General features: G+C 60.0%; 1 protein-coding gene across 8 annotated transcripts in view; it reads left to right on the forward strand.

Annotated features, from left to right (window-relative positions):
- Positions 1–18,311, forward strand: part of POU2F2 (POU class 2 homeobox 2) — a 29,329-nt gene extending 11,018 nt beyond the window's left edge. For 5 of the 8 annotated variants that reach the window (XM_043535329.1, XM_043535324.1, XM_043535327.1 and 2 more), the window contains 5 exons: positions 5,891–6,067; positions 9,390–9,456; positions 10,954–11,125; positions 11,404–11,477; positions 13,305–18,311. In XM_043535329.1, coding sequence (XP_043391264.1) covers positions 5,891–6,067; positions 9,390–9,456; positions 10,954–11,125; positions 11,404–11,477; positions 13,305–13,645 — 831 coding nt within the window. In that variant the 3' untranslated portion in view covers positions 13,646–18,311. The remainder of the gene's footprint in view (positions 1–5,890; positions 6,068–9,389; positions 9,457–10,953; positions 11,126–11,403; positions 11,478–13,304) is intronic. The other 3 variants (XM_037883115.2, XM_043535328.1, XM_037883114.2) reach the window with 1 other exon arrangement.
- The last annotated feature ends 5,916 nt before the right edge of the window (positions 18,312–24,227 follow it).

The raw sequence follows: 24,227 nt of genomic DNA on the forward strand, positions 1-24,227 counted from the left end.
CAACTTGGGGGTCAACTCTCTCCGGGGTTGGGCCCTCTGGCCGCCTCCTGGGACCGCACCTCCGAGCCCCCAGCAGCCTGGCTCTGCCAGGGGCCCCTCAGGGAGTCCCCTCGCTCTGGGCCCCCGGGGCCCCCACCCCCAGAGGGAGCAGCGCCCCCCGATCTCTAGCTGCAGGGACTCCCCGTCAGCGTCACACAGGAGGGTTATTGAAGGTCTGGACCCAGCCCGGGCAGTTCTCGGGGCCCTGGGGCCTGGCCAGTCTCAGCCCCGGCCGGCTGGCTCTGTCCCCGTCCCCATGGGCTGGGGCTGCTCCTTGTCCCCAGCCCAGCCCCCTCCTTCCAGCCGATCATCTGTTATCATCTCCCCCACCAGCCCCTCCTCTGTCCTTTGTCTTCGGTCCCAGACAAACAGGCCGCTGGGGCCCCTCTCTTCCCTCCTTTGTTCCCCCCTGCGAGGACTTGGCTGGTCAGGGCCCCGGGCCCCTCTCTCCTCAGCCCATTGTTCCCCCCCAGCCAGAACCGGCTGGCTCCCAAGCTGGGCTGGGCCTCCCCGTCACCAGTCGCTGGGTCCCCCATCTCCAGGCCGGTGTCTGGGGTCCTGGCTGCTAAGCAAGGTCACACCTGGTCCCCTGCAACAACAAACCCCCTCCCCCTCCCCCAACCTTGTTACACATGCAGCACACAGGGAAACTGAGGCACACACAGTGTTCATGCAAAACACTAAGAAAATCCCCCACTTTGTCACATCTTTCCCCCCTTCGAGTCTGAGCGGGGTCACTCCAGCCGGTGACCAGGGGAAGTTCAGGCCCCCCTCTCCGGGACAAAGCATCAGCTATAACATTGGCACTCCCCTTAACGTGGACCACCCCCATCTCATACTCCTGGAGGGACAGACTCCACCTCAGGAGCTTGACGCTGGCCCCTCTCATCTGGTGCAACCGCGGCAGGGCGAGTGGTCCGGGTACACCGTGAAGTGAGGCCCAAATAGATCTGGCTGCAGCCTTTTAAGGTCCACCACAGGGCCAGGCATTCCCTCTCTGTGGCCGTATAGCCCTGCTCCTGGGGCAGCAGCTTCCTGCTCCGGTGCCCAGTGGGGTGTCTCTCCCCCTTCGAACCAGCACCGCGCCCACCCCTGTGTCTGGGGCATCGGTGAGCACCATAAAGGGCTTGTCAAAGTCTGGGCCCTTGACCAGATCCTCCTTCAGCGCAGAGAGCCCTTGAGCACTGCCCGGTCCAGACCAGCTTGTCTGGCTTCCCCTTCTTGCATAGCTCAGTGATGGGGGCCGACACAGAGCTACAGTGGGGCACAGACCTCCAGTGGTGCCCCCCCATCCTGATAAAGGCCTGGGCCTGTTTCATAGTCTGGGGAGCAGGCCAGTCTCTGATCGCCCCACCTTGGCCAGCTCTGGCTTTAGGCAGCCACTCCCAACCTTGTGTCCCACGTACGACCCGTCTGCCATCCCCACCTTGCACGTCCCAGCCTTTACCGTCAGCCCTGCCTCCTGGAGGCGACTCAGCCCCTCTTCACCTGGGACGCCTGGTCCTCCCAGGTCTGACTAAACACACAGAGGTCGTCAGGATATGGAAGGGCAGCGTCCTCGACCCTCCTGCCCCAGCATCTGATCCACCCAGCACTGACAGCCCCCCTGGGGCCGAAAGGCAGGACCAGGAACGTGTATAGCCCCAGGGGTGGTGAAAGCCGACTTCTGTCTGGCATTGGGATCCAAAGGCACCTGCCAATAGCCTTTGGTGAAATCCCTGGTCTTGGGGTACCGAGTCCCCCGCAACTTGTCTAGGATCTTGTCAGGCCTAGACATGGGCCGGCATCAGACACGGTGATGGCATTGAGCTTCCGATAGGCCACACAGACTCGGATCGACCCATCTTTCCTGGGGACCAGCCCCATGGGAGAGGCCCCCAGGGCTGGTGGGTGGCTGGATCACCCCTAAAACCAGCATGTCCCCAACCTCTCCCTCCAGGGCCTGGGCTGTGTTCCCCGTTACTCTGAATGTGGAACACCTGATGGGAGGACGGGCTCCTGGCTCCACCCAGGGGACAGCTCGGTTTGTGAGCCCAGGCCGGCTGGAGAACAGCTGTGGGTACGAATGCAGGGCCTCTCTGATCTCTGCCTGCCAGACAGGGGTTAGCTGGTCAGAGAGGGGAATTGAGTCCAGCAAGAGACCGGCTCTGGTCTCAGGGAAGAGACCCACCAGGGGATCTTCCCCCTTCTCCCACTGGCCACACACGGCCAGGACCAGCCTCTCCCTGTCACAGTACGTCGCCATCATGTTGACCTGGTCCCCTCGGTGGCTGTGAGCCCGGCTGGGCAGGTCCACCACATCGTTCTCCTCATTCAGCTGCAGGATGACCTTGAAGGGCTCGTCTCTGGCAGCTCGCGGCTTATTCTACCTCACCGGACGAGACCCCTCAGCTGGTCTTAGAACCACAGAAGATCAGGGTTGGAATAGAGCTCAGGAGGTCGTCTGGTCCAACCCCTGCTCAAAGCAGGACCCACCCCAACGAATTCATCCCAGCCAGGCCTGTGTCAAGCTGGGCCTTAAACACCTCAAAGGATGGAGATTCCACCTCCTCCCTAGGGAACCCAATGCAGCGCTTCACCACCCTCCTATTGAAATAGTGTTTCCTGATGTCCAGCCTAGACCTCCCCCACTGCAACTTGAGACCATTGCTCCTCGTTCTGTCATCTGCCACCACTGAGAACAGCCGAGCTCCACCCTCTTTGGAACCCCCCTCAGGTAGTTGAAGGCTGCTATCAAATCCCCCCTCACTCTTCTCTTCTGCAGACTAAACAAGCCCAGTTCCCTCAGCCTCCCCTCGTAAGTCACGTGCTCCAGCCCCCAATCATCTTCGTTGCCGGTGCCGTAGGCTGAGCGGTCGTACCAGACCTTCTGCCTCCCTTGGGCCCTGGCTAGGTTCTCCCTGGCCGGACCCAGGAGCTCAGCAAGCTGTTCCCGGAAAGTCAGGGGGCCTCCCCCCAAGTCACGCAGCCCTCGGCCCAGGATCTCTCCCCCATGCCTGTCTCCCCATTGACCACCCCCGTCTGCTCCCACTGGGGTCCGAGGGGCCTGAGCCCAGGGGTACAGGCAGACATATCCGCTGGGCTTGGGGTGGGAGCCGTCTGCACCCTCCCTCCCTGGCCAGCTCTGCCCCAGGGGCTGGTGGGTGGCTGCTTCCTCCCCAGGGTGAGACACAGCTCGACCCGCTGTCTCCCCTCCGCCACGTTAAGCCTTTGAGGTTCTCCTGGGCCAAGAGTCCCTGCGTCTCGGGGCCTGCGCCCCTCGGCCCTCTCTGCCTGCAGTGACCACATCTCTGGTCTCTGACGTCCCCTGGAGACGTCCGGCCCCCTCGGCCTCTCCTCCACCTCCGGGTTTCCCTGAGTCCGCGCCCCCCTGCGACGCCTCGGTGGGTCCCAGCTCCTTCGCTGTGTGCCCCAATTCCAACCCACTGGGGCAGGGAAACCAGGCTGTCCCGGACTCCCAGGCCGGGGATCTCTCGGCTCTGTACTGCCTCTGGGAGGAACCCCTGTCACGGCGTCCCCGGGCGATGCTCGGGACCTGCTCCCCGTGAAGCCAGGCAGGACTCCGGGGCAGTCGCCTTCCTGTGAGCAGCCTGTCTGCAGGACACACAGCTCACCCGGCTCCACCTTCCTGGGTCTGACCTCGGAGCATTCAGCATCCTCTGCCCCTCCGTGCGCTCCCCACAGCGAGTCCGCCCAGGTGGGGTCCTGGGGGGGCCAGAGGGTCCTGCCCCACAACTCTGCATCTCAGCCAGCCAGTAAAACAGAAGGTTTATTAGACGACAGGAACATGGTCTAAAACAGAGCTTGTAGGCGCAGAGAACAGGACCCCTCAGCTGGGTCCATTTTGGGGGGCAGTGAGCCAGACAACCCCGTCTGCCCTTCACTCCATGTCCCAGCCAGCCCCAAACTGAAACTCCCTCCAGCCCCCTCCTCCTCTGTTCCTTTGTTCTCCAGCCCTTTAGCTCTCACCTTGCAGGGGGGAGGGCCCAGGCCATCAGTGGCCAGGAAACAGGGTGTCGGCCATTCTCTGTGTCCAGATCCCTGCACACACCTGCCCTCTAGAACTCTGCAAAGATCATACACCCTTACCCCACCACCTAGATACTTAAGAACTGCATAGGGGAAACTGGGGCACCCCCACACTATTCAGAGGAAACATTAAGAACAGTCCCACTTCGTCACAACCCCCCAGTACGACAACCCATCTCGGGGGTGCACTCCCCTGCGGGGTTAGGCCCTGGGCCTCACCACCTCCTGGGACCGCACCTCCGAGCCCCCAGCAGCCTGGCTCTGCCGGGGGCCCCTCAGGGAGTCCCCTTGCTCTGGGCCCCTGGGGCCCCCACCCCCAGAGGGCGCAGCGCCCCCCCGATCTCTAGCTGCAGGGACTGCCCTTCAGCATCACACAGGAGGGTTATTGAAAGTCTGGACCCAGCCCGGGCAGTTCTCGGGGCCCTGGGGCCTGGCCAGTCTCAGCCCCAGCCAACTGGCTCTGTCCCCGTCCCCATGGGCTGCGGCTGCTCCTTGTCCCCAGCCCAGCGCAGCCCCCTAAATCTCCTCCCCCACCAGCCCCTCCTCTGTCCTTTGTCTTCGGTCCCAGGTGAACAGGTCACTGGGCCCCTCCCTCCTCAGCCCATTGTTCCCCCCCAGCCAGAACCGGCTGGCTCCCAAGCTGGGCTGGGTCTCCTGCTCACCAGTCGCTGGGTCCCCCATCCCAGGCCAGTGCCTGGGGTCCCGGCTGCCAGCTGAGGTCACACTTGGGTCTGTGCAGCACACAGGGAAATGGGGGCACACGCAGTGTTAATGCAAACCATTAAGAAAATCCCCCACTTCCGTCACACAGTGAGGTGAGAAATTTTGCAGATGATACAAAACTACTCAAGATAGTTAAGACCCAGGCAGACTGCGAAGTGCTACGAAAGGATCTCGCAAAAGTGGGTGGCAGATGAAATTCAATGTTGATAAATGCAAAGAAGTAGTGCACCTTGGCAAAGGTAGTCCCAGCTACACATATACAACGATGGGGTCTAAATTCGCTGTTACCACTCACGGAAGAGATCTGGGAGTCGCTGTGGGTCGTTCTCTGAAAACATCCATGTGCAGCGGCCGTCAAAAAAGCGAACAGAACGCTGGGACTCATTAAGAAAGGGAGAGATAATGAGACAGAAAATATCATGTTGCCTCCATGGGACGCCCACACCTTGAAAACTGCGTGCGGATGCGGTCGCCCCATCTCAAAAAAGATGCATTGGATTTGAAAAGGTTCAGCAAAGGGCAACAAAAATGATGAGGGGGATGGAAGGGCTGCCATGTGAGGAGAGATGAGTAAGACTGGGCCTTTTCAGCTCGAAGAAAAGACGACGAAGGGGGGATATGACAGAGGTCTATACAATCATGACCGGTGTGGAGACAGTCAATAAGGAAGTGTTATTTACTCCTTCTCAGAACACAGGACCGAGGGGTCACCCAATGAAATGAATAGGCAGCACGTTTAAAACAGACAAAAGGCAGTGTTTCGTCACCCAATGCACTGTCAACCTGGGAACTCCTTGCCGGGGGATGGTGTGAAGGCCAAGACACTATCAGGGTTCAAGAAGGAAGTAGATAAGTTCATGGGGGCCAGGGCCAGCAGCGGCTGTTAGCCAGGCTGGGCAGGGATGGTGTCCCCAGCCTCTGTCTGCCAGGAGCTGGCAATGGGCGACAGGGCATGGATCGGTGGGCGATGCCCGGGTCTGGTCATTCCCTCGGGCGCACCCGGCACGGGCCGCTGTGGGCAGACAGGACACGGGGCTGGGTGGACCTTTGCTCTGACCCACCCGGCCGCTCTTTGTTCCTCCTATGTCGCGGCCCCCAGAACCAGAAGCCTACCTCAGAGGAGATCCTGCTGATCGCGGAGCAGCTGAACATGGAGAAGGAGGTGATCCGGGTCTGGTTCTGCAACCGCCGCCAGAAGGAGAAACGCATCAACCCCTGCAGCAGCACCCCCATGCTGCCCGCCCAGGGCAAGCCCCCCGGGTACGGCCCCCACATGGTACGTACCGACCCCTGCCCCGGGTACGGCCCCCCCGCATGGTGCGTACCGACCCCTGCCCCGGGTACGGCCCCCCCGCATGGTGCGTACCGACCCCTGCCCCGGGTACGGCCCCCCCGCATGGTGCGTACCGACCCCTGCCCCGGGTACGGCCCCCCCGCATGGTGCGTACCGACCCCTCCCCCGGGTACGGCCCCCCCCGCATGGTGCGTACCGACCCCTGCCCCGGGTACGGCCCCCCCCCGCATGGTGCGTACCGACCCCTGCCCCGGGTACCGCCCCCCCGCATGGTGCGTACCGACCCCTCCCCCGGGTACGGCCCCCCCGCATGGTGCGTACCGACCCCTGCCCCGGGTACGGCCCCCCCGCATGGTGCGTACCGACCCCTGCCCCGGGTACGGCCCCCCCGCATGGTGCGTACCGACCCCTCCCCCGGGTACGGCCCCCACATGGTACGTACCGACCCCTGCCCCGGGTACGGCCCCCCCGCATGGTGCGTACCGACCCCCTGCCCCGGGTACGGCCCCCCCGCATGGTGCGTACCGACCCCTGCCCCGGGTACGGCCCCCCCCGCATGGTGCGTACCGACCCCTGCCCCGGGTACGGCCCCCCCGCATGGTGCGTACCGACCCCTCCCCCGGGTACGGCCCCCCCCGTATGGTGCGTACCGACCCCTCCCCCGGGTACGGCCCCCCCGCATGGTACGTACCGACCCCTCCCCCGGGTACGGCCCCCCCCGCATGGTACGTACCGACCCCTGCCCCGGGTACGGCCCCCCCGCATGGTACGTACCGACCCCTCCCCCGGGTACGGCCCCCCCCGCATGGTGCGTACCGACCCCTGCCCCGGGTACGGCCCCCCCGCATGGTGCGTACCGACCCCTGCCCCGGGTACGGCCCCCCCCGCATGGTGCGTACCGACCCCTCCCCCGGGTACGGCCCCCCCCGCATGGTACGTACCGACCCCTCCCCCGGGTACGGCCCCCCCCCGCATGGTACGTACCGACCCCTGCCCCGGGTACGGCCCCCCCGCATGGTACGTACCGACCCCTCCCCCCGGGTACGGCCCCCCCGCATGGTGCGTACCGACCCCTGCCCCGGGTACGGCCCCCCCGCATGGTGCGTACCGACCCCTCCCCTGGGTACGGCCCCCCCGCATGGAGCGTACCGACCCCTCCCCCAGGTACGGCCCCCCCGCATGGTACGTACCGACCCCTCCCCGGGTATGGCCCCCCCCGCATGGTACGTACCGACCCCGACCCCTCCCCCGGGTACGGCCCCCCCGCATGGTACGTACCGACCCCTCCCCCGGGTACGGCCCCCCCCGCATGGTGCGTACCGACCCCTCCCCCGGGTACGGCCCCCCCGCATGGTGCGTACCGACCCCTCCCCCGGGTACGGCCCCCCCGCATGGTACGTACCGACCCCTCCCCCGGGTACGGCCCCCCCGCATGGTGCGTACCGACCCCTCCCCCGGGTACGGCCCCCCCGCATGGTACGTACCGACCCCTGCCCCGGGTACGGCCCCCCCCGCATGGTGCGTACCGACCCCTCCCCCGGGTACGGCCCCCACATGGTACGTACCGACCCCTCCCCCGGGTACGGCCCCCCCGCATGGTACGTACCGACCCCTCCCCCGGGTACGGCCCCCCCGCATGGTACGTACCGACCCCTCCCCCGGGTACGGCCCCCCCCCGCATGGTGCGTACCGACCCCTCCCCCGGGTACGGCCGCCCCGCATGGTACGTACCGACCCCTCCCCCGGGTACGGCCCCCCCCCGCATGGTACGTACCGACCCCTCCCCCGGGTACGGCCCCCCCGCATGGTACGTACCGACCCCTCCCCCGGGTACGGCCCCCCCCCGCATGGTGCGTACCGACCCCTCCCCCGGGTACGGCCGCCCCGCATGGTACGTACCGACCCCTCCCCCGGGTACGGCCCCCCCGCATGGTGCGTACCGACCCCTGCCCCGGGTACGGCCCCCCCGCATGGTGCGTACCGACCCCTCCCCCGGGTACGGCCCCCCCGCATGGTACGTACCGACCCCTCCCCCGGGTACGGCCGCCCCGCATGGTACGTACCGACCCCTCCCCCGGGTACGGCCCCCCCGCATGGTGCGTACCGACCCCTCCCCCGGGTACGGCCCCCCCGCATGGTACGTACCGACCCCTCCCCCGGGTACGGCCCCCCCGCATGGTATGTACCGACCCCCCCCCGGGTACGGCCCCCCCGCATGGTATGTACCGACCCCCCCCGGGTACGGCCCCCCACGCATGGTACGTACTGACCCCTCCCCCGGGTACGGCCCCCACATGGTACGTACCGACCCCCCCCGGGTACGGCCCCCCCGCATGGTACGTACTGACGCCTCCCCCGGGTACGGCCCCCCCCGCATGGTACGTACCGACCCCCCCCGGGTACGGCCCCCACATGGTACGTACCGACCCCCCCCCGGGTACGGCCCCCCCGCATGGTGCGTACCGACCCCCTCCCCCGGGTACGGCCCCCACATGGTACGTACCGACCCCCCCCGGGTACGGCCCCCACATGGTACGTACCGACCCCCACCGGGTACGGCCCCCACATGGTACGTACCGACCCCCCCCGGGTACGGCCCCCCCCGCATGGTACGTACTGACCCCTCCCCCGGGTACGGCCCCCCCGCATGGTGCGTACCGACCCCTGCCCCGGGTACGGCCCCCCGCATGGTGCGTACCGACCCCTCCCCCGGGTACGGCCCCCCCGCATGGTGCGTACCGACCCCTGCCCCGGGTACGGCCCCCTCATGGTACGTACCGACCCCCCCCGGGTACGGCCCCCTCATGGTACGTACCGACCCCCCCCGGGTACGGCCTCCCCGCATGGTACGTACCGACCCCTGCCCCGGGTACGGCCCCCCCACATGGTACGTACCGACCCCCCCCCGGGTACGGCCCCCACATGGTACGTACCGACCCCTGCCCCGGGTACGGCCCCCTCATGGTACGTACCGACCCCCCCCCGGGTACGGCCCCCACATGGTACGTACCGACCCCCCCCCGGGTACGGCCCCCACATGGTACGTACCGACCCCCCCCGGGTACGGCCCCCACATGGTACGTACCGACCCCCCCCGGGTATGGCCCTCACACTGTACGTACCCCCCCATGGTCCTCTCCCCGCATGCTATGAGCTACCCTCTCTGTAAAGCCCCCATGTGCTATGACCCCCCCGGTACGTACCCCCCCCAGCCCTCCCGTGGTACGTGCCGGCCCTGCACGTGGGGCAGAGCCCCCCAGAGCTGGGCGCCTCGCAGCCCTGACCGGTCTCCTCTCTCTGCCAGGTGACGAGCCCCGGCCCCGGCGGGAGCCTCCCGCCCTCCCAGGCCTCCAGCAGCCTGAGCACAACAGGTGCGTCCTGCCCCCGCGTTCCCGCGGCCCCGGGCCGGCCGGGGAGCCGGGCTAGCCCGCGAGGCGGCCGCTGGCCCTCAGGGCCCGAGCCACGGACCTGGCCTCAGCTTCCCTGGGCCAGAGCCCCCTTCCCCAGGCGCCCGGAGCGGCCGTTGGGCAGGGAGAGCAGCGCCCGGGACCCTGCGCCGCGGGGGCCGCCGTGCGGCTCCAGCGAGACCCGGGACCGCGGTGGGCTCGTCCGTGGCGCTCCCCGGGGTGCCCAGCGGAAGCGGGAGTGGCAGGAGGGAAGCGGTTTGCGCCTGGCGTCGGGGCCCAGCCGCTCCCAGGCGTTCCTCAGGCCGCGTGGGGTGGTGCCCGGGTGGCACACGGGCCCGGTTCTGCAGCCTCTCCTTGGAGCCCGGCTCGGAGGTTTCGTTGCCGAAGAATCGCCACGTGCCGGCCCGTCGTGGAGCGCCGGGGGGGGGGGGGGGGCTCTCCGGCTGGTTTTTGGCTGTTATCGTTCTTGACGTCTGATTTACGTCCATTTGTCCAGTCAGCAGAGTGAGACTGAGGCGCTTTATTGACGTAGGACCTACAGAAATGGGACCTGGTCAGTGCGGGGAGGCTGAGCCAGCGAGGCTCCCTGTTTACCTAGGACCTGCACAGACTGGACCTGACCCAGAGGGCCTAGACTGAACGAGAACTTGGAGGCCTGTGTCACCATAGGCTGGGCGGGGGCGGGAACTTTTTGGCCCGAGGGCCACATCGGGGTTCGAAATTGTATGGAGGGCCGGGTAGGGAAGGCTGTGCCCCCCAAACAGCCTGCCCCCTCCCACTTCCCGCCCCCCTCCAAACTCCCAACCCATCCAATCCCCCCCGCTCCTTGTCCCCTGACCGCCCCCTCCCGGGATCCCCTGCCCCTAACCGCCCCCCCAGGACTCCACCCCCATCCAACCCCGCCTGCTCCCTGTCCCCTGACTGCCCCGACCCCTATCCACACCCCTGCCCCCTGACAGGCCACCCGGGACTCCCATGCCTATCAGCTCCCCCCATTTCCCGTCCCCTGACCGCTCCCCCGCCCCAGAGCCTCCACCGCATCCAACCCCCCCGCTCCTGGTCCCCTGACTGCCCCCCGGGACCTCCTGCCCCAACCCCCCCGCTCCCCGCCCCCTTACCATGCTGCTCAGAGCACCAGGACTGGCCGCCGCGCAGTCTAGAGCACGGGGGCAGGCTGGCGGCCCAGGGCTGTGGGGAGGGGGCACAGCAGGGGGGGCCGGGAGCTCAAGGGCCGGGCAGGACGGTCCCGCGGGCCGGATATGGCCCTGGATGTGGCCCGCGGGCCGTACTTTGCCCACCTCTGACATACCTAAACTCAGCTAAGGCGGGGGTGGGCGGGTATGGGGGTGAGGCAGACCGAGGCGCTGTGTTTGCATAGGGCCTATGCAAACAAGGCCCGTGGGGATGAGCCGCTCCCTCTCCTGATCTCCGCCCCCGTCCGCCCCCACTTCTCTCTTGCAGTGACTACCTTGTCCTCGGCGGTCAGCTCCCTGACCCCCAGCCGGACGGGGGCGGGCGGGGGGCCCCCCGCCATCAATTCCGCCACGCCCCCCCCCACCAACAGCACCAACCCCAGCCCCCAGAGCAGCAGCCACTCGGCCATCGGCCTGTCCGGCCTGAATCCCAGCACGGGGTAAGCGGTGGGGGGCCGTGACAGGGACTGAAGGGGGTGGGAGGAACGACACTGCCCCAGGGTGGCACGGTAACTCCCCCTCTAAGGGGGCAGATGCTTCTGGTGCCATGGGGGGGTGGCACCCTCGCCAAGGGGCCTGCAGCTAGGGCGGGTGGTGTACGCGCCTCTAACCGATGATGTGGGGTGCTTGTGCCCCCCGGCCATGGAGGGCCAGTGCCATGGGGAGGGTGTTGGGGGGTTTCCCCGGCTTAACCTGCTGCGTCTGGTTTGATTTTCAGAAGCACAGTGCTAGGGGTGAACGCGGGGTTAAACCCAGCGCTAATGGCCACCAACCCGCTGGCCACCATCCAAGGTTCGTGGCACGAGCAGGCATGCCGCCATCTGCTCTGCCGGCCGGCCAGGGTGGACGTGCCTGGGCGTGTGCGAGGGAGTGGGTGTGAGTGTGGGGGCTCAGGAGCATATCTGGAGCCAGGTCTGTCTGGGGGGAACAAGTGTGACAGGCCAGGTGTGAGTGTGAGCTGAAACCCTGCCTTTGTGAGTGTGCAAGGAATCCCGGGAGAGCAGACATCTGGAAGGTGTGTGTATGAGGAGTGTGCGTGCGGGGAGGGCGGAGGTGTGCAGAGATCCGTGTGTGTGTGAGGCTCGGGAGTGTGCGTGCGGGGAGGGTGGACGTGTGCAGAGATCTGTGTGTGTGTGAGGCTCGGGAGTGTGCGTGCGGGGAGGGCGGACATGTGCAGAGATCCGTGTGTGTGTGAGGATCAGGAGTGTGCGTGCAGGGAGGGCGGACGTGTGCAGAGATCCGTGTGTGTGTGAGGCTCGGGAGTGTGCGTGCAGGGAGGGTGGACGTGTGCAGAGATCCGTGTGTGTGTGAGGCTCGGGAGTGTGCGTGCGGGGAGGGCGGACATGTGCAGAGATCCGTGTGTGTGTGAGGACCGGGAGTGTGCGTGCCGGGAGGGCGGACGTGTGCAGAGATCCGTGTGTGTGTGAGGCTCGGGAGTGTGTGTGCGGGGAGGGCGGACGTGTGCAGAGATCCGTGTGTGTGTGAGGATCAGGAGTGTGCGTGCGGGGAGGGTGGACGTGTGCAGAGATCTGTGTGTGTGTGAGGCTCGGGAGTGTGCGTGCGGGGAGGGCGGACGTGTGCAGAGATCCGTGTGTGTGTGAGGATCGGGAGTGTGCATGCGGGGAGGGCGGACGTGTGCAGAGATCCGTGTGTGTGTGAGGATCAGGAGTGTGCGTGCGGGGAGGGCGGACGTGTGCAGAGATCCGTGTGTGTGTGAGGACCGGGAGTGTGCGTGCCGGGAGGGCGGACGTGTGCAGAGATCCGTGTGTGTGTGAGGCTCGGGAGTGTGTGTGCGGGGAGGGCGGACGTGTGCAGAGATCCGTGTGTGTGTGAGGATCAGGAGTGTGCGTGCGGGGAGGGCGGACGTGTGCAGAGATCCGTGTGTGTGTGAGGATCAGGAGTGTGCATGTGGGGACTGTGGCTGGGGGCCAGATGTGTGTGTCGTCCTGGCAGTTGAGCGTGCAAGGAGTGTGTGAGGCCGGCCGGTGGCACCCCAGACACCCCCACCTGCTCATTCAGTCTGGGCCCCCCTCATCCCATCCATGGCCTATAGCCGGTGCCATAGTGCCCAGTAACCATCCATCCCATCCACTCACTAACCGCCCCTCGCACACTGTGTCTGTTCTGTGTCGCACACGCGGGCCCGCTAGGGGCGCCGGCCCCATCCGCCCCCATCTGCTAGGGGCGCCGGCCCCATCCCATCCACCCAGCGGAGGCTCACTGGCTGGGGTGCAGGGTGAGGAGTGTGACGCAGCCTTTCCCCGCTAGGGGGTGCTGGCTCCGATCCGGCCCCAGGGACTGGCTGGCTCAGGGGGGCAGGGAATGGGACACGGCGCCTTTACCCTCGAGGGAGTGCCAACCCCAGGGCAGGGGGGTGGCTGGTTGGGGGGCAGAGTGAGGAATGGGGCCTTTCCCCTCTATGGGGAGCATTCAGCCTGAAGGCGGGGGACTGGCTGGCTCAGGGGTGCGGGGAAAGGGGCACGGGGCTTTTCCCGTCTAGGGGGCGCCGGCTCCCGTCCGGCCCCAGGGCGGGGGACTGGCTGGCTCAGGGGGGCCGGGAATGGGGCTGTTCTCCTCCGGGGGGTGCCCTCTCCAGCTAATCCGCCAATCTCTCCGCAGCACTGGCCAGTGGTGGAACCCTGCCCATTACCAGTCTTGACGGCAGCGGTAGCTTGGTCCTGGGCACTACGGCCAGCACCCCGGGGAGCCAGAGCATTGTCACCTCGCCACTCTTCCTGAACCACGCGGGGCTGCCCCTGCTGAGCGCCACCCCAGGGGGGGTGGGGCTGGTCTCGGCCGCCGTGGCCGCCTCCCTGTCCAGCAAATCCCCCAGCCTCACCTCGTCCTCCTCCTCCTCCTCCTCCACCTGCTCCTCTTGCAGCTCCTCCAGCGAGGCGGCTGGGCCGCCCCCAGGCCACGCCGGGCCGGCAGCCTCTGAGCCGGACAGCAAGACGGAGTGAGGGGCGGCCGGGCGCTGCCCACCGGTGCCGCGGAAGGAGGGAAGGCGGCAAGAGATGAGTGATAGCAAAACAAAACTGTCAGCAGCAGCCAAATGAAAAAATCAACCAAAAATAACCCAAAGCAGCCGAACCAAGGGACAAGAGACGGAGAAACCAAAAACGAATTCCCCCGGCATTGGCGATTCGTGGACGTGCTTTGAATTTCTTATTCCCTCCGACACACACCCAAGAAACAGTCCCAGCCGCAGTCTGTCATGGGATCTGCTGCTTTCCCCAGAGCCCCGGCTCCTGGGGTCACGACGCTGGAGCAGAATTGGAGCTTTCCTCGAGGAAGCAAGGGGGAAAAAAACGAATCTCCAGCTCTGATGCGCCCGGGTGAAAATCTTGCAGCTCGTGACCCTGAAGTCGCCGAAAGCAGAAGGCAAAGAACCCAGGGTGGATTGCGGTTTTTGTTTTTCTTTCATTTGAAATCTGGTGATTTTCAATGGCAATCTCACCTTTTATTTACCGTTCATTGAAAGTGGGGGGCTGTCCAGATGGGTGACTTGAGTCACTCTTCGGCCAGCAGATTAGGTTTTTGGAATTCCTTTTATTTGATTTTTCTCTGAGTGTTTATTGGACATTTTTTGGGGGGAAACATAAGGAAAAAACAGGTGGGCTTTTTTTGATTGCACAGGAAGAAGAAATAGGGGAAATAATATAAAAAAAAATCTCACACCAAAAAACCCCAACCCATGACCAGTCCTAGCTTCGCCCAAAGGCTTTTTACAAACTTTTCTAACCTCTGTGTCCAGTCGAATGTCTTTTGAAACCTTTTATTTATTATTAATTGATTTTTATTTGCCATCTGGGAAGGGGGCTAGCGGGGGACGGGTGGGAGACTCTTTTCATGTCAGAATCACGCTCTTAACAAACTCTCTTTTGCTTTCGATTTGATAAATCTCTATTTTTTCAATTTGCTTTTATTTTTGTAAAGAACTAACCAGGTGGGAAGGTGGCTTTTCTGTAGCGCTCGGGAAGACGTTTCCGAAGGGCTTTTCGGATCTGCCTGCCGCATTTGTGAGAGCCAGATCTGCATGGGGACGCGGTGCTTCAGTTTAACCGAACTGCCCCGGTCTGCACAGACTTCCCCGGGGGGTTCTGCTTTTCCAGATCAGACAGGGAGCCGCAGGCTGGTGAAAACGCCTGGTAGTGAGAGACTTCAGGAGCTTCTCAGAAAGGAGCCGGGGAGGTGACGTGATCACAGCACCTAAGTGCTTTCACGGGGAGAAAATCTTTAACCTAGCGGAGAAAGGCAGAGCAAGAACCAAATTAAAGCCAGACAAATTCCAATAAGGCCCAGGGATTAGCAGTGCGAGGGATTAACCATTGGGGCGCACACCCCTGGGTGGTGGGGGCTACTCCATCGCAGATCCAGCCTGCATGCCTTTCCGAGAGGCAGCTGTTGGAGCCGAGGGAATCAACGACCCTGCGTCGCTTGGCAGGAGTCCTCGCGTGACTCTGCTGTGTGTCCGCGGTGCCGCTTCAAGCTGCTCTGCATCTAGCGAAACCCAGATTAGGCTGATTGAGCATCCAACGGGGCTTTGCAGCCATCTGGCTAAATCGCTTTAAACTCACCCCCCTGCTTAAACCGCTGCACGGTCTTCATGCAGATGCCCGGCTCCCAACCTTGCAAAGACTCTGGCGGGTGGTGACGCTTCCACGCTTTGCGTAGATCCGGCGCTGTCAACGGGGCTACTCAAAATGCTGCAAGCCACTCACGGCCTCAGCACTTTGCAGGATTGGGGCCTCGTCTCTCAGAATAACCCTGAGCCTTGACCCCTCCCAGGCAGGCAGCAATGAAGCGGAGATTTTTTTTAACGGATGAAACTATTATTTACTCATTTAATTTTTTCTACCAGTCGTTTTCCATTCCGTGTTTTCGGTTTTCAGTTCAGCGCGGGTATCTCTGGGGTTATTTTTCTGAAGCCGAGGAAGGACATATAATGGTTTATTCTTATTTTTATATCTACGTTCTGAAAAAGAATCATATTCCAGTGCCTGACCAAAAAAAGACAAGCAAAGAAAAACGGGAATTTCAGCTTTCTTTACATTTTCCAAAAGAAACCAAAAAATCGCTGGATCTATGTACAGAAAAGCAACGGCATGAAGACTTTTGCTCTCACCGCAGTGACTCGGGATGCGAGAAAAAACTTGGAACCAAAAAAATTCATAATGAAGTGAACCAAGAAAATGCAAATACAAAACCTTGAATTGAAGAAGAAAGGATTCTAAACAATGGACCCAAAGGGGCATGTCGACTGTTTCTGACTAGACTGATGGCCTGACGCTCTTTCTCTGTCTTGAAAAAAATACCTCATGGACGTTGCGTCAAGAAGCCCTGGTTTACGTGACAAAAGGACCAAATAAACCAAATCACCAGAATGGGAAAGGGGCTAACGGAGAGTCCTGAGTGCCCTTCCCCATGGTCGGAAAAGCTTTAAAAACCGGCTTCTTGAAACGCTGACATATTGTTTGGTTTTTTTAAAACACAAAGACAACTTTTTCTTTGGAGTGTTTTTTTAGTTGGATTAATTTTCGTGCGTGATTGTTTTGTTTTGTTTTTTCAACGCCTGCGAACCAAAGTCGTGCTCCTTTCAGAGAAGGAAGTTAGCCATGAGAAAACGCCATCCGGCAACTAAAGAACAGAATGGAAAAGTTAAAAAAAAAACATTGAAAACAAACAAACCTTTCTTTAAAGGGAAAAAAAGAATCTTGACCTCATTTTAGCTCCTGCTTTTCGCGGTGTTCCTCGAGTTCAGGTGGGTTTGAGACAACACAAAATGAGCATACTGGGAAACTTTGCTTTACAAAGAAACTGACTGAAACACCTAGGTTTAAACACAGAAAATACCAAAAAACCCCAACAACAACCAAACAAAAAAACCAGACTTGAAACCGCTGTTTTTTCACCCTGTAAGGTGCGTGAGGGAAGAGAGCCAGCCCCTGGAGCTGCAGTTCTCACCTCGATGGGAGAGGAACGGCGTTTGGGGTGGCTGGTTTCTCCCGGACGTGCTGCCCGAACGCGTTTTCTAGGTGGAATGTAACTGTTTTAGTGAACTCTCTTCTTTCTTTCTTTCGTTTGGGAAAATTTTTGGTTTCAGGGGTGGGGGGAGAGGGAATGCTTCCCTTTTTTTTATAGAGAGAAATTCTATGTTCTGCTTTATCGCTTCTTACTGTATATATAAAAAAACAACAAAAACAAAAAAAACAAACATAAAAAAAACAAAACAAAAAACCCAAACGCAAAAAGTTTGAGATGACAAAAAAAACCCAAAAAACCAAAAATTGTTTAAAAAAAAAAAGGATTTTAGACCAAAAATGACCCTATCTCCAGGAGCGGAACAGGGAGTGCTGGGCACTCGGCATTGGCGGGGGGCAACCTCAAAACCTAATGGGGAAGAGGAGTGAAAGAGGGCAAGTGGGATGGCTGTCGTGAGGGGCAGGGCAGGGGGCCATGGGATTTCTACAGTGACTGTGAGTCTGTCCATGGCTAACCCGAGCCATGGGGTATACCCTCCACTGGGACTGCATTTCATAGGGGGTCTAGTGTTTTAGAGCAGGGGAACTGGGAGCCAGGACTCCTGGATTCTATTTCCAGCTCTGGGAGGGGAGTGGGGTCTGATGCATTAGAGCAGGGGGCTGGAAGCCAGGACTCCTGGGTTCTCTCCCCGGCTCTCCCACTGTCTCCCTGCGAGATGATGATGGTTGCCAGAGATTGTCTGGGTATGTGATGGGAGGCTCATGAATCCCTATGAAATGCATCCGTGGCCCCCCCACTTCCCCTGGGCCAGCCCCCCAATGCCCCTCCCCAGAGACGGGGTTGAGAATAAGTATCCAAACAAGCTTTAAACTACAGCTGTGAAACCAAATATTTACGTACACACCTCCGTGCTAGCAACCCAGTCAGGACTGGGGGGCGGCAGGGAGCGGCTGGGCTGGGGATCCCCTCCTCCCCACGGTGCCGTGAAACCCACCGCGAGGTTCTCTGGAGATAGCTTGCCATATACCTCATCTACTTTAAAGATAAACCAAATAGAAATGCTTTATTAGGGTGCGTGCCGGACGGGTGAGGGGAGCGGCGACCTCTCCCATTGTCCCGCAGAGCCCCCAGGAGCAACCCTCCATTTCCTTTCCTTCGTGGGTTTTCCTTTTTGTTTGGGGCAGGGGTGTGGGTGCAAGGCTGGAGGAATCTTGATGGGGGAGGGAGGATGCCCACAAGGCCACCAGTCCATCCCCCAACCTAGACAGCCCCTGTCCAGACTCAGCCACTTGCCAGGTTGGGAATCCCAAATATCACCCCAGGATGATGGTGCTTCGCTGTACCCCGCCCCCATGTGGATTGGGGGAAGCATCTGCCACCGGTCTGTGAGCCAGGGAGATGCCCATTCCGGACACTAGGAGAGGGCAGTGCCAGCATCCAAACCCTTGCCTCATGCCGCCCTGTCACAGTGACTGACCCAGGAGGGGTGGAAAATCGCGATGACTTTGCCAAAGGTAGTCAGTTCCTAGTGTTTAAACGTTTTATGTTTTAATCTTCCAGGGTCTGATCCTGTCTTGTTAATTTATTTGTAACTGTGGGACTTAGAAGTGACTTGAAAAATTAATAATAACAATGTAACAGATATTCTGAGTGACTTTTTTATATTCTGTTCTGTGGGGGGGGTGTTGTTTTTCCTGTCGTCATTTTTTAAAAAAAGTTTTTAATTAAAAAAAAAATCTTGCAACCAAAGACGAGTTAAAGGGGATCGGGACCCCGTCAGCAGGTGCGGGGGGAGGGAGGCGAACTGCATTCGCAGTGCCAAAGCCGCCTCCAGAAATACAGCTCTTCCCCCTCAAACTCTCTCATGGTTTCTGGGTGATGAGGAAGGAAGGGAGGGGAAAATGTTGGCCCCTTTACAATTCTCATGCTAGAACTGGGTCAATGGAGCCATAAAGGACTTTGAATCACTCAGTGTTTGCTGATCCAAGATGTCTCCTACACTGAGGAATTCTAGGTTGCTCTGTGACGTGCCATGTCTCGGGCTTCTGGCATGACCTAGCACATGTGCTGGATGTTCCAGGTGACACTTGATTTTCTTGGTCTTTCTTGATTCTCTAAGCAACTCTGGAATCTCAGGTCATGCTAGCTGTTCTGGGCCATGCATTGGATGTTCTAGGTGACTCTTGGTGTTCCAAATTACTCCTAAGTTTTCTGTGTTTTAGTGGAGACTCTAGGTCACTCCAACTGTTCTGGGTCGTGCTGGGCTTTCTAGGTGACTCTTGATATTCCAGATAGGACCTGAGTTCTCCAAGTAGAACTGCAGGGTATACGTTACTCCAGATGTTCAAAATCATTGGGCGTGTTCTAGGTGACACTTGATTCTTTATGTAGCTCTCTAAGATATCGAGCTGTTCTTGGCTATGTGCTGAATGTTCGAGGTGATGCTTGGTGTTCTAGATTACTCTAGATTCTTTAAGCAGTTCTGAGTTCTTCAGGTCAAGCTTAGTGTTGTATCTCAGTTTGGGCATTCTAGGTGACTCATCATCCTAGGTTACGCTTGAGTCTCCAAGTACTAACAGAACCTCTGAGTGACATCAGATGTTCCTTCTTGCTATTCCAGGTTGCCCTCCAGGTAACACCGAGACCTCTTGAGTTTTCCCAAGCTGCTCCAAGTCCTCCTGGATGTGGGTAACCAAGAGTTCTCCTAGCTGGCCTAGCTCTCCCAGCTTGCTGTGTGGATTGTTCTAGCTTTAGTTTTCATGGTTGTAAACCTGCACTCTCCAGTTCACCCTGGATGTGGGGCTGGACCATGGAGGTGGATGTCTGAGGGGCTTGCGTCCAAAGGGGGTGCTGGAGAAAATGGCTTGTGTGGGTGTGGCAGCCACTAGCGTTGGTTGTGTGTGGGGAAAGGGGTTCCTGGGGCGGGGTGAAGGTGCCACTGGGCAACATGATTGAGAACCAGGTGGGAGAGGATAAAAGCAAAGCAGAGGTGGCAGGGCAGAACTTCCTTTTCCATACAGGGTAGCACTTCTTTGCATCAGCGCAGGACTTCCTGTTATTCACAGGCAGGACTTCCTGTTCTCTACAGGGCAGGGCTTCCTCTTTGTATCAAGGAGGAACTTCCTGTACTCTGCAGGGTGGGACTTCCTCTTTGTGTCGGGGCGGGACTTCTCGTCCCCTCCAAGACAGCACTTCCTCTTTGCATCAGGGCGGGACTCGCTGTTCTCTGAGGGGTTGGACTTCCTGTTATCTACAGGGTGGGACTTCACATCTGGGACACGAGAAGAGATACCAAAGTCTTACACCAGAGCAGCCTCCTGGATGCTGGCGGGGCTGTGTTACCCCCCCCCCCAATTCCTTCTCCTGTAGCTGCATGGTGTGGGGGGCTTTTCTGCTCGGCTGGGCGGTTCCGACCCCCCACAAGCTGTCGATTCCATTTAAAGCAGGTTTTAATGGGGGGGCACTTCCGCCCACCCCAGCCCCCGCAATCGATGGCAATTTAAAAGGTCCCTGAGAAATAACCTCCCGGCTAGACTGCTTGTTTTTAGACAAAAATACCAAGTGCTGAGGTGCCACTGACCTCCGTGATGTCCTAGGGGCTGCCTGGTGGGGCCACCGTCTCACCAGGGGCTCGGGTCCCGCCCCCTGCCAGCGCCAAGCCCAGATTTCACTTCCTGCACACAAACGTGAGTCCCATGCAAGTCGAGTCTTTGTCTGATCAGGGCCAGGACCCGGGCCAGAGAAAGAAAGAGACACGAGCCTTATTTCCATTTACACCAAGGATTAGTCCTCACACAGAGTGCTCCGGGTTAGCCAAAACTAGGGAGGTTCACAGCAAATTAGGGTCTGTCTACATGGGGATACCCAGGAACGTTAATCCAAAAGGTGTGAACGTAAAATGAATTAGCTGAAGTGCATTAATTTTGGAAGCAAATTAAGCCTTTAAAATGTATTAGTTTTGAAAGTGAATTAAGCATGTAAACTGCATTAATTTTGGAAGTGAATTCAACTAAATCAAATTAAGCCCCTTTATATTTGGAATGAGAGCATCGCACAAGGGGTTCAATGGACTTCAACTGATCCCCTTTAAAAATTCATTCGGATTAACAGTGAGGGTCCCCATGTAGCATGGGAGTTAGTCTGGACTAAAGTAGGGTGTGAATGGGAGGCAGTCACACTATTCCAGATTAACTCCATGTGTGTAGATTTCCCTCTTTCCCGGGTTAGCTGCATCCCTTTGGAAGTGGATTCAGTTAAACCTGGAAAAAGACAGGAACAGAGCATCCACATGGGGAGCTGCCGTGCCGTATCTATGTGGGTCACATTCCCCATGTAGACAAGTTCAACCTTGGCTGGCTTCCGAAGTAGCTGGCTTGTCACTGGAGGAGCAGAAAGAGCTCCGTTGTGTGGGGCTGGAGAGATGTTAATGCTGAAAACACTGAAGTCGCAGTGAAAAATTTTCCCCCTGGGGATAAGGCCTTGGGGTTGATATGGTACTGAATTCACCCAGTTTGGTACTGAATTCACCAGTTTGGTACTGAATTCACCCGTTTTGGTACTGAATTCTGCTGGTTTGGTACTGATTTAAGATTAATCGGTTTCAGGCAGGTTTAACTCCAAAGAAGAGAGGTGTACTCATTTAACTAGGTTGCTTTAGAAACCTACTTTGGCAAATCAGTGCATTTCCCATGCAGCAGGTTTTGTAGACAGTCGAAAGAGTGCATTTAACTGGCTTTAGTAGAACAATGCAAACCCCTCACGTTTATATGGATTTAGCTTGTCTACATGGGGACATCCAGGGAAGTTAATCCGCGTTAACTAAAGGTGTGAATTTGAAGCGGATTAGTTAAAATTCTTGTGTGGATGCTGCTATTCAGAATTAAAGTGAACTTAATTCAGTTTAGTTGAATTCACTCTGGAAATGCCTTCGTGAGTTTCTAAATCAATGTACTTCACTTGGAGGAACTCCCTTGTTGGGAACTGGGTTTGTTCTGGAGTGGATCTTAGTCACTCTTCAATTGACCTAGCATGGGAGTTGCAACAAGTTTAGGTTCCTAGGAGATTTAGGTGCTTTTGAAAATGTCCCCGTGGTGAGAGCAGCGCAGCTTGTGGTGCAGAGCTGGGGGTGTGTGAATGAGGCCAGGACCCAAATTACTTTTCAAATCTTGGTGTAGATTTAACCCCTTACCTCCCGGGCAGACCTCAGCTCAGCTTTGACTAAAGAAAAAAACCTCGAAGGCGTAAACGCAGCTTGAACCCAACGGTTCCTTGTGACCAGACGAGGCCGAACGCGGGAACCTGAGTAAATAGGAATCGCTTGTCAGGGTAGAAGTTAGGAGAAGTAAAAACCAAAGATGTTCCATTCACCACACGCAGCCCTGCCCCCTTTTCCTGAGAGACAGGGAAATAACCGGAGTACGAACGCATACAAATAATGACAAAAATGCTAAAAAAAAAAAAAAGAACAAAAATACTTAAAAAATCCCAGGCGCCCCCAACAATTCGCTGCCCGGCAGCGCCGGCCCCTCTCGCTGGGTGGAAACTCTCGATCCCATCGAAATCCAGAGCCTGAGGATGAGGGGGACGAGAACAGAAATGTCTGTTTTTACCTACTGGGGGGATTCGAGCTTCTCTTCTCCTCGCCGGGGTGCGGGCTGAGCGTGGGAGTGAGTGCCGTGTACCTCTGTGGTTCTGTCCGTCTGTCTCTCGTGCCCCCCCCCAACTATTCTGGCTTATGTTGGGGTGGGAAGGGTGGGCGCGGGGGGCGGGGGGGGAGTGACGGGGCTCCCTCAGTCCCTCCTTCCTCTGCTAACTTCCTCATCTTCTCTGGGGCCCAGGGCCCCCTCTCTTGGCTTCCCCTGCCCCCCCTTCCCTTGTGGCCCCCCTCACAACTGTCTGCCCTGCCCCCTTCTCTTCCTCCCCACACTCTCCCTTGCCCCATCCTCTCTGCTCTGCCAGCCCTGCCTGTCTCAGTCTCACCCTCTTCTCCTGCCCAACAGCCCTTTGCCCCCATCACATCCCCCCTTGCCCCTGTGCTCTGCCCCTTCCCCAGAGAATAGGGCTCCCCCAGCCCAGGGCCTGAGGTCAGGAACCCATGGTCCCTGGTTGGTGTGTGGAGAGGGGCTGGGAGGCAGAACTCCTGGGTTCTCTCCTTGGCTCCGGGTGGGGACTGGGGTGTAGTGGTTAGAGCAGGGGGCTGGGAGCCAGGACTCCTGGGTTCTCTCCGGGTGGGGACTGGGGTGTAGTGATTAGAGCAGGGGGCTGGGAGCCAGGACTCCTGGGTTCTGCCCCATTCTGTGGGGTAGGAGGCTCTGGCTCTGTTGTGAGGTTTGCTCTGGGTGAATCTGGAGCAGTTGCATGGATCGCAGTAGGGTGAGTCTGGCTTCTCGCCCCCCCCAGTTCTGCTGTGGGGGGCTGGGGCCCTTGGGACAGAGGCCATGTTGTGGCATCCCCTGCTGAATCTCCCAGTCCAGAACGGGGTTCTCTCCCTTCCCTCCCTTCCCCCGTGTCTCCGTCCTGCTCACCCCTCCCCCATCTCCGTGGTTCCCTCCTTTCCCTTTGCCCCCCACTCCCACCTCCTTGGTCTCCCACTGTCCCTGCAGCTCCCCCTCCCCCCAGCTCCTTCTGCCCCTGGCCCGCCAGGACCCAGATCCCCTCTTGTGCTGTTCCTAGTCCCTTCCCTGCCGGATCCCCACAACCCTGCTCCCCTGGTCCCCCACTTCTGCTCCCTGGTGTCCCCACTCCCCCATCTCCCCTATTTCTGCTCCCTCTGCTCCCTGGTCCCCCCTGCTCCCCGGTTCCCCTGCACCCCCGTTTCCCCGGGTCCCCGGCACCCCTCTCCTCCAGGGGTAGTGGGGCGCTGTCTGTGTGATTCGATCTCCCAGCTCCTTTGTTGTTCGTGGTTTTTTCGCTTCTTTTAATGACATTTCTGTAACTGAGTGTGTTGCCCACGGGGAAATAAAGAATTGTACAGAGCCCAGCTGCTGTCCGCCCGTCTGTCCGCGCCTGCCCCCCGGCCCCCGGAAACACAGCTCTTTACACAGCCCAGAGCACTGTCCATTTATCTGCAAGGGGGTTCTGTCTGTCTGTCTGTCTGCACCTCGTGGCCACGTCCCTGAGCCCAGGTGTCCGTCTGTCCGTCTGCACCTCGTGGCCACGCCCCTGAGCCCAGGTGTCTGTCTGTCCGTCTGCACCTCGTGGCCACGCCCCTGAGCCCAGGTGTCTGTCTGTCCGTCTGCACCTCGTGGCCACGCCCCTGAGCCCAGGTGTCCGTCTGTCTGCACCTCGTGGCCACGTCCCTGAGCCCAGGTGTCCGTCTGTCTGTCTGCACCTCGTGGCCACGTCCCTGAGCCCAGGTGTCCGTCTGTCTGTCTGCACGCCAGGCCATGTCCCCTGAGCCCAGGTGTCCCGTCTGTCTGTCTGCAGCCCAGGCCACGTCCCTGAGCCCAGGTGTCCGTCTGTCCGTCTGCACCTCGTGGCCACGCCCCTGAGCCCAGGTGTCCGTCTGTCTGTCTGCAGCCCAGGCCACGTCCCTGAGCCCAGGTGTCCGTCTGTCTGTCT

Source organism: Chelonia mydas, chromosome 24 (genome assembly GCF_015237465.2).
Source record: "Chelonia mydas isolate rCheMyd1 chromosome 24, rCheMyd1.pri.v2, whole genome shotgun sequence".
Lineage (NCBI taxonomy): Eukaryota > Metazoa > Chordata > Testudines > Cheloniidae > Chelonia > Chelonia mydas.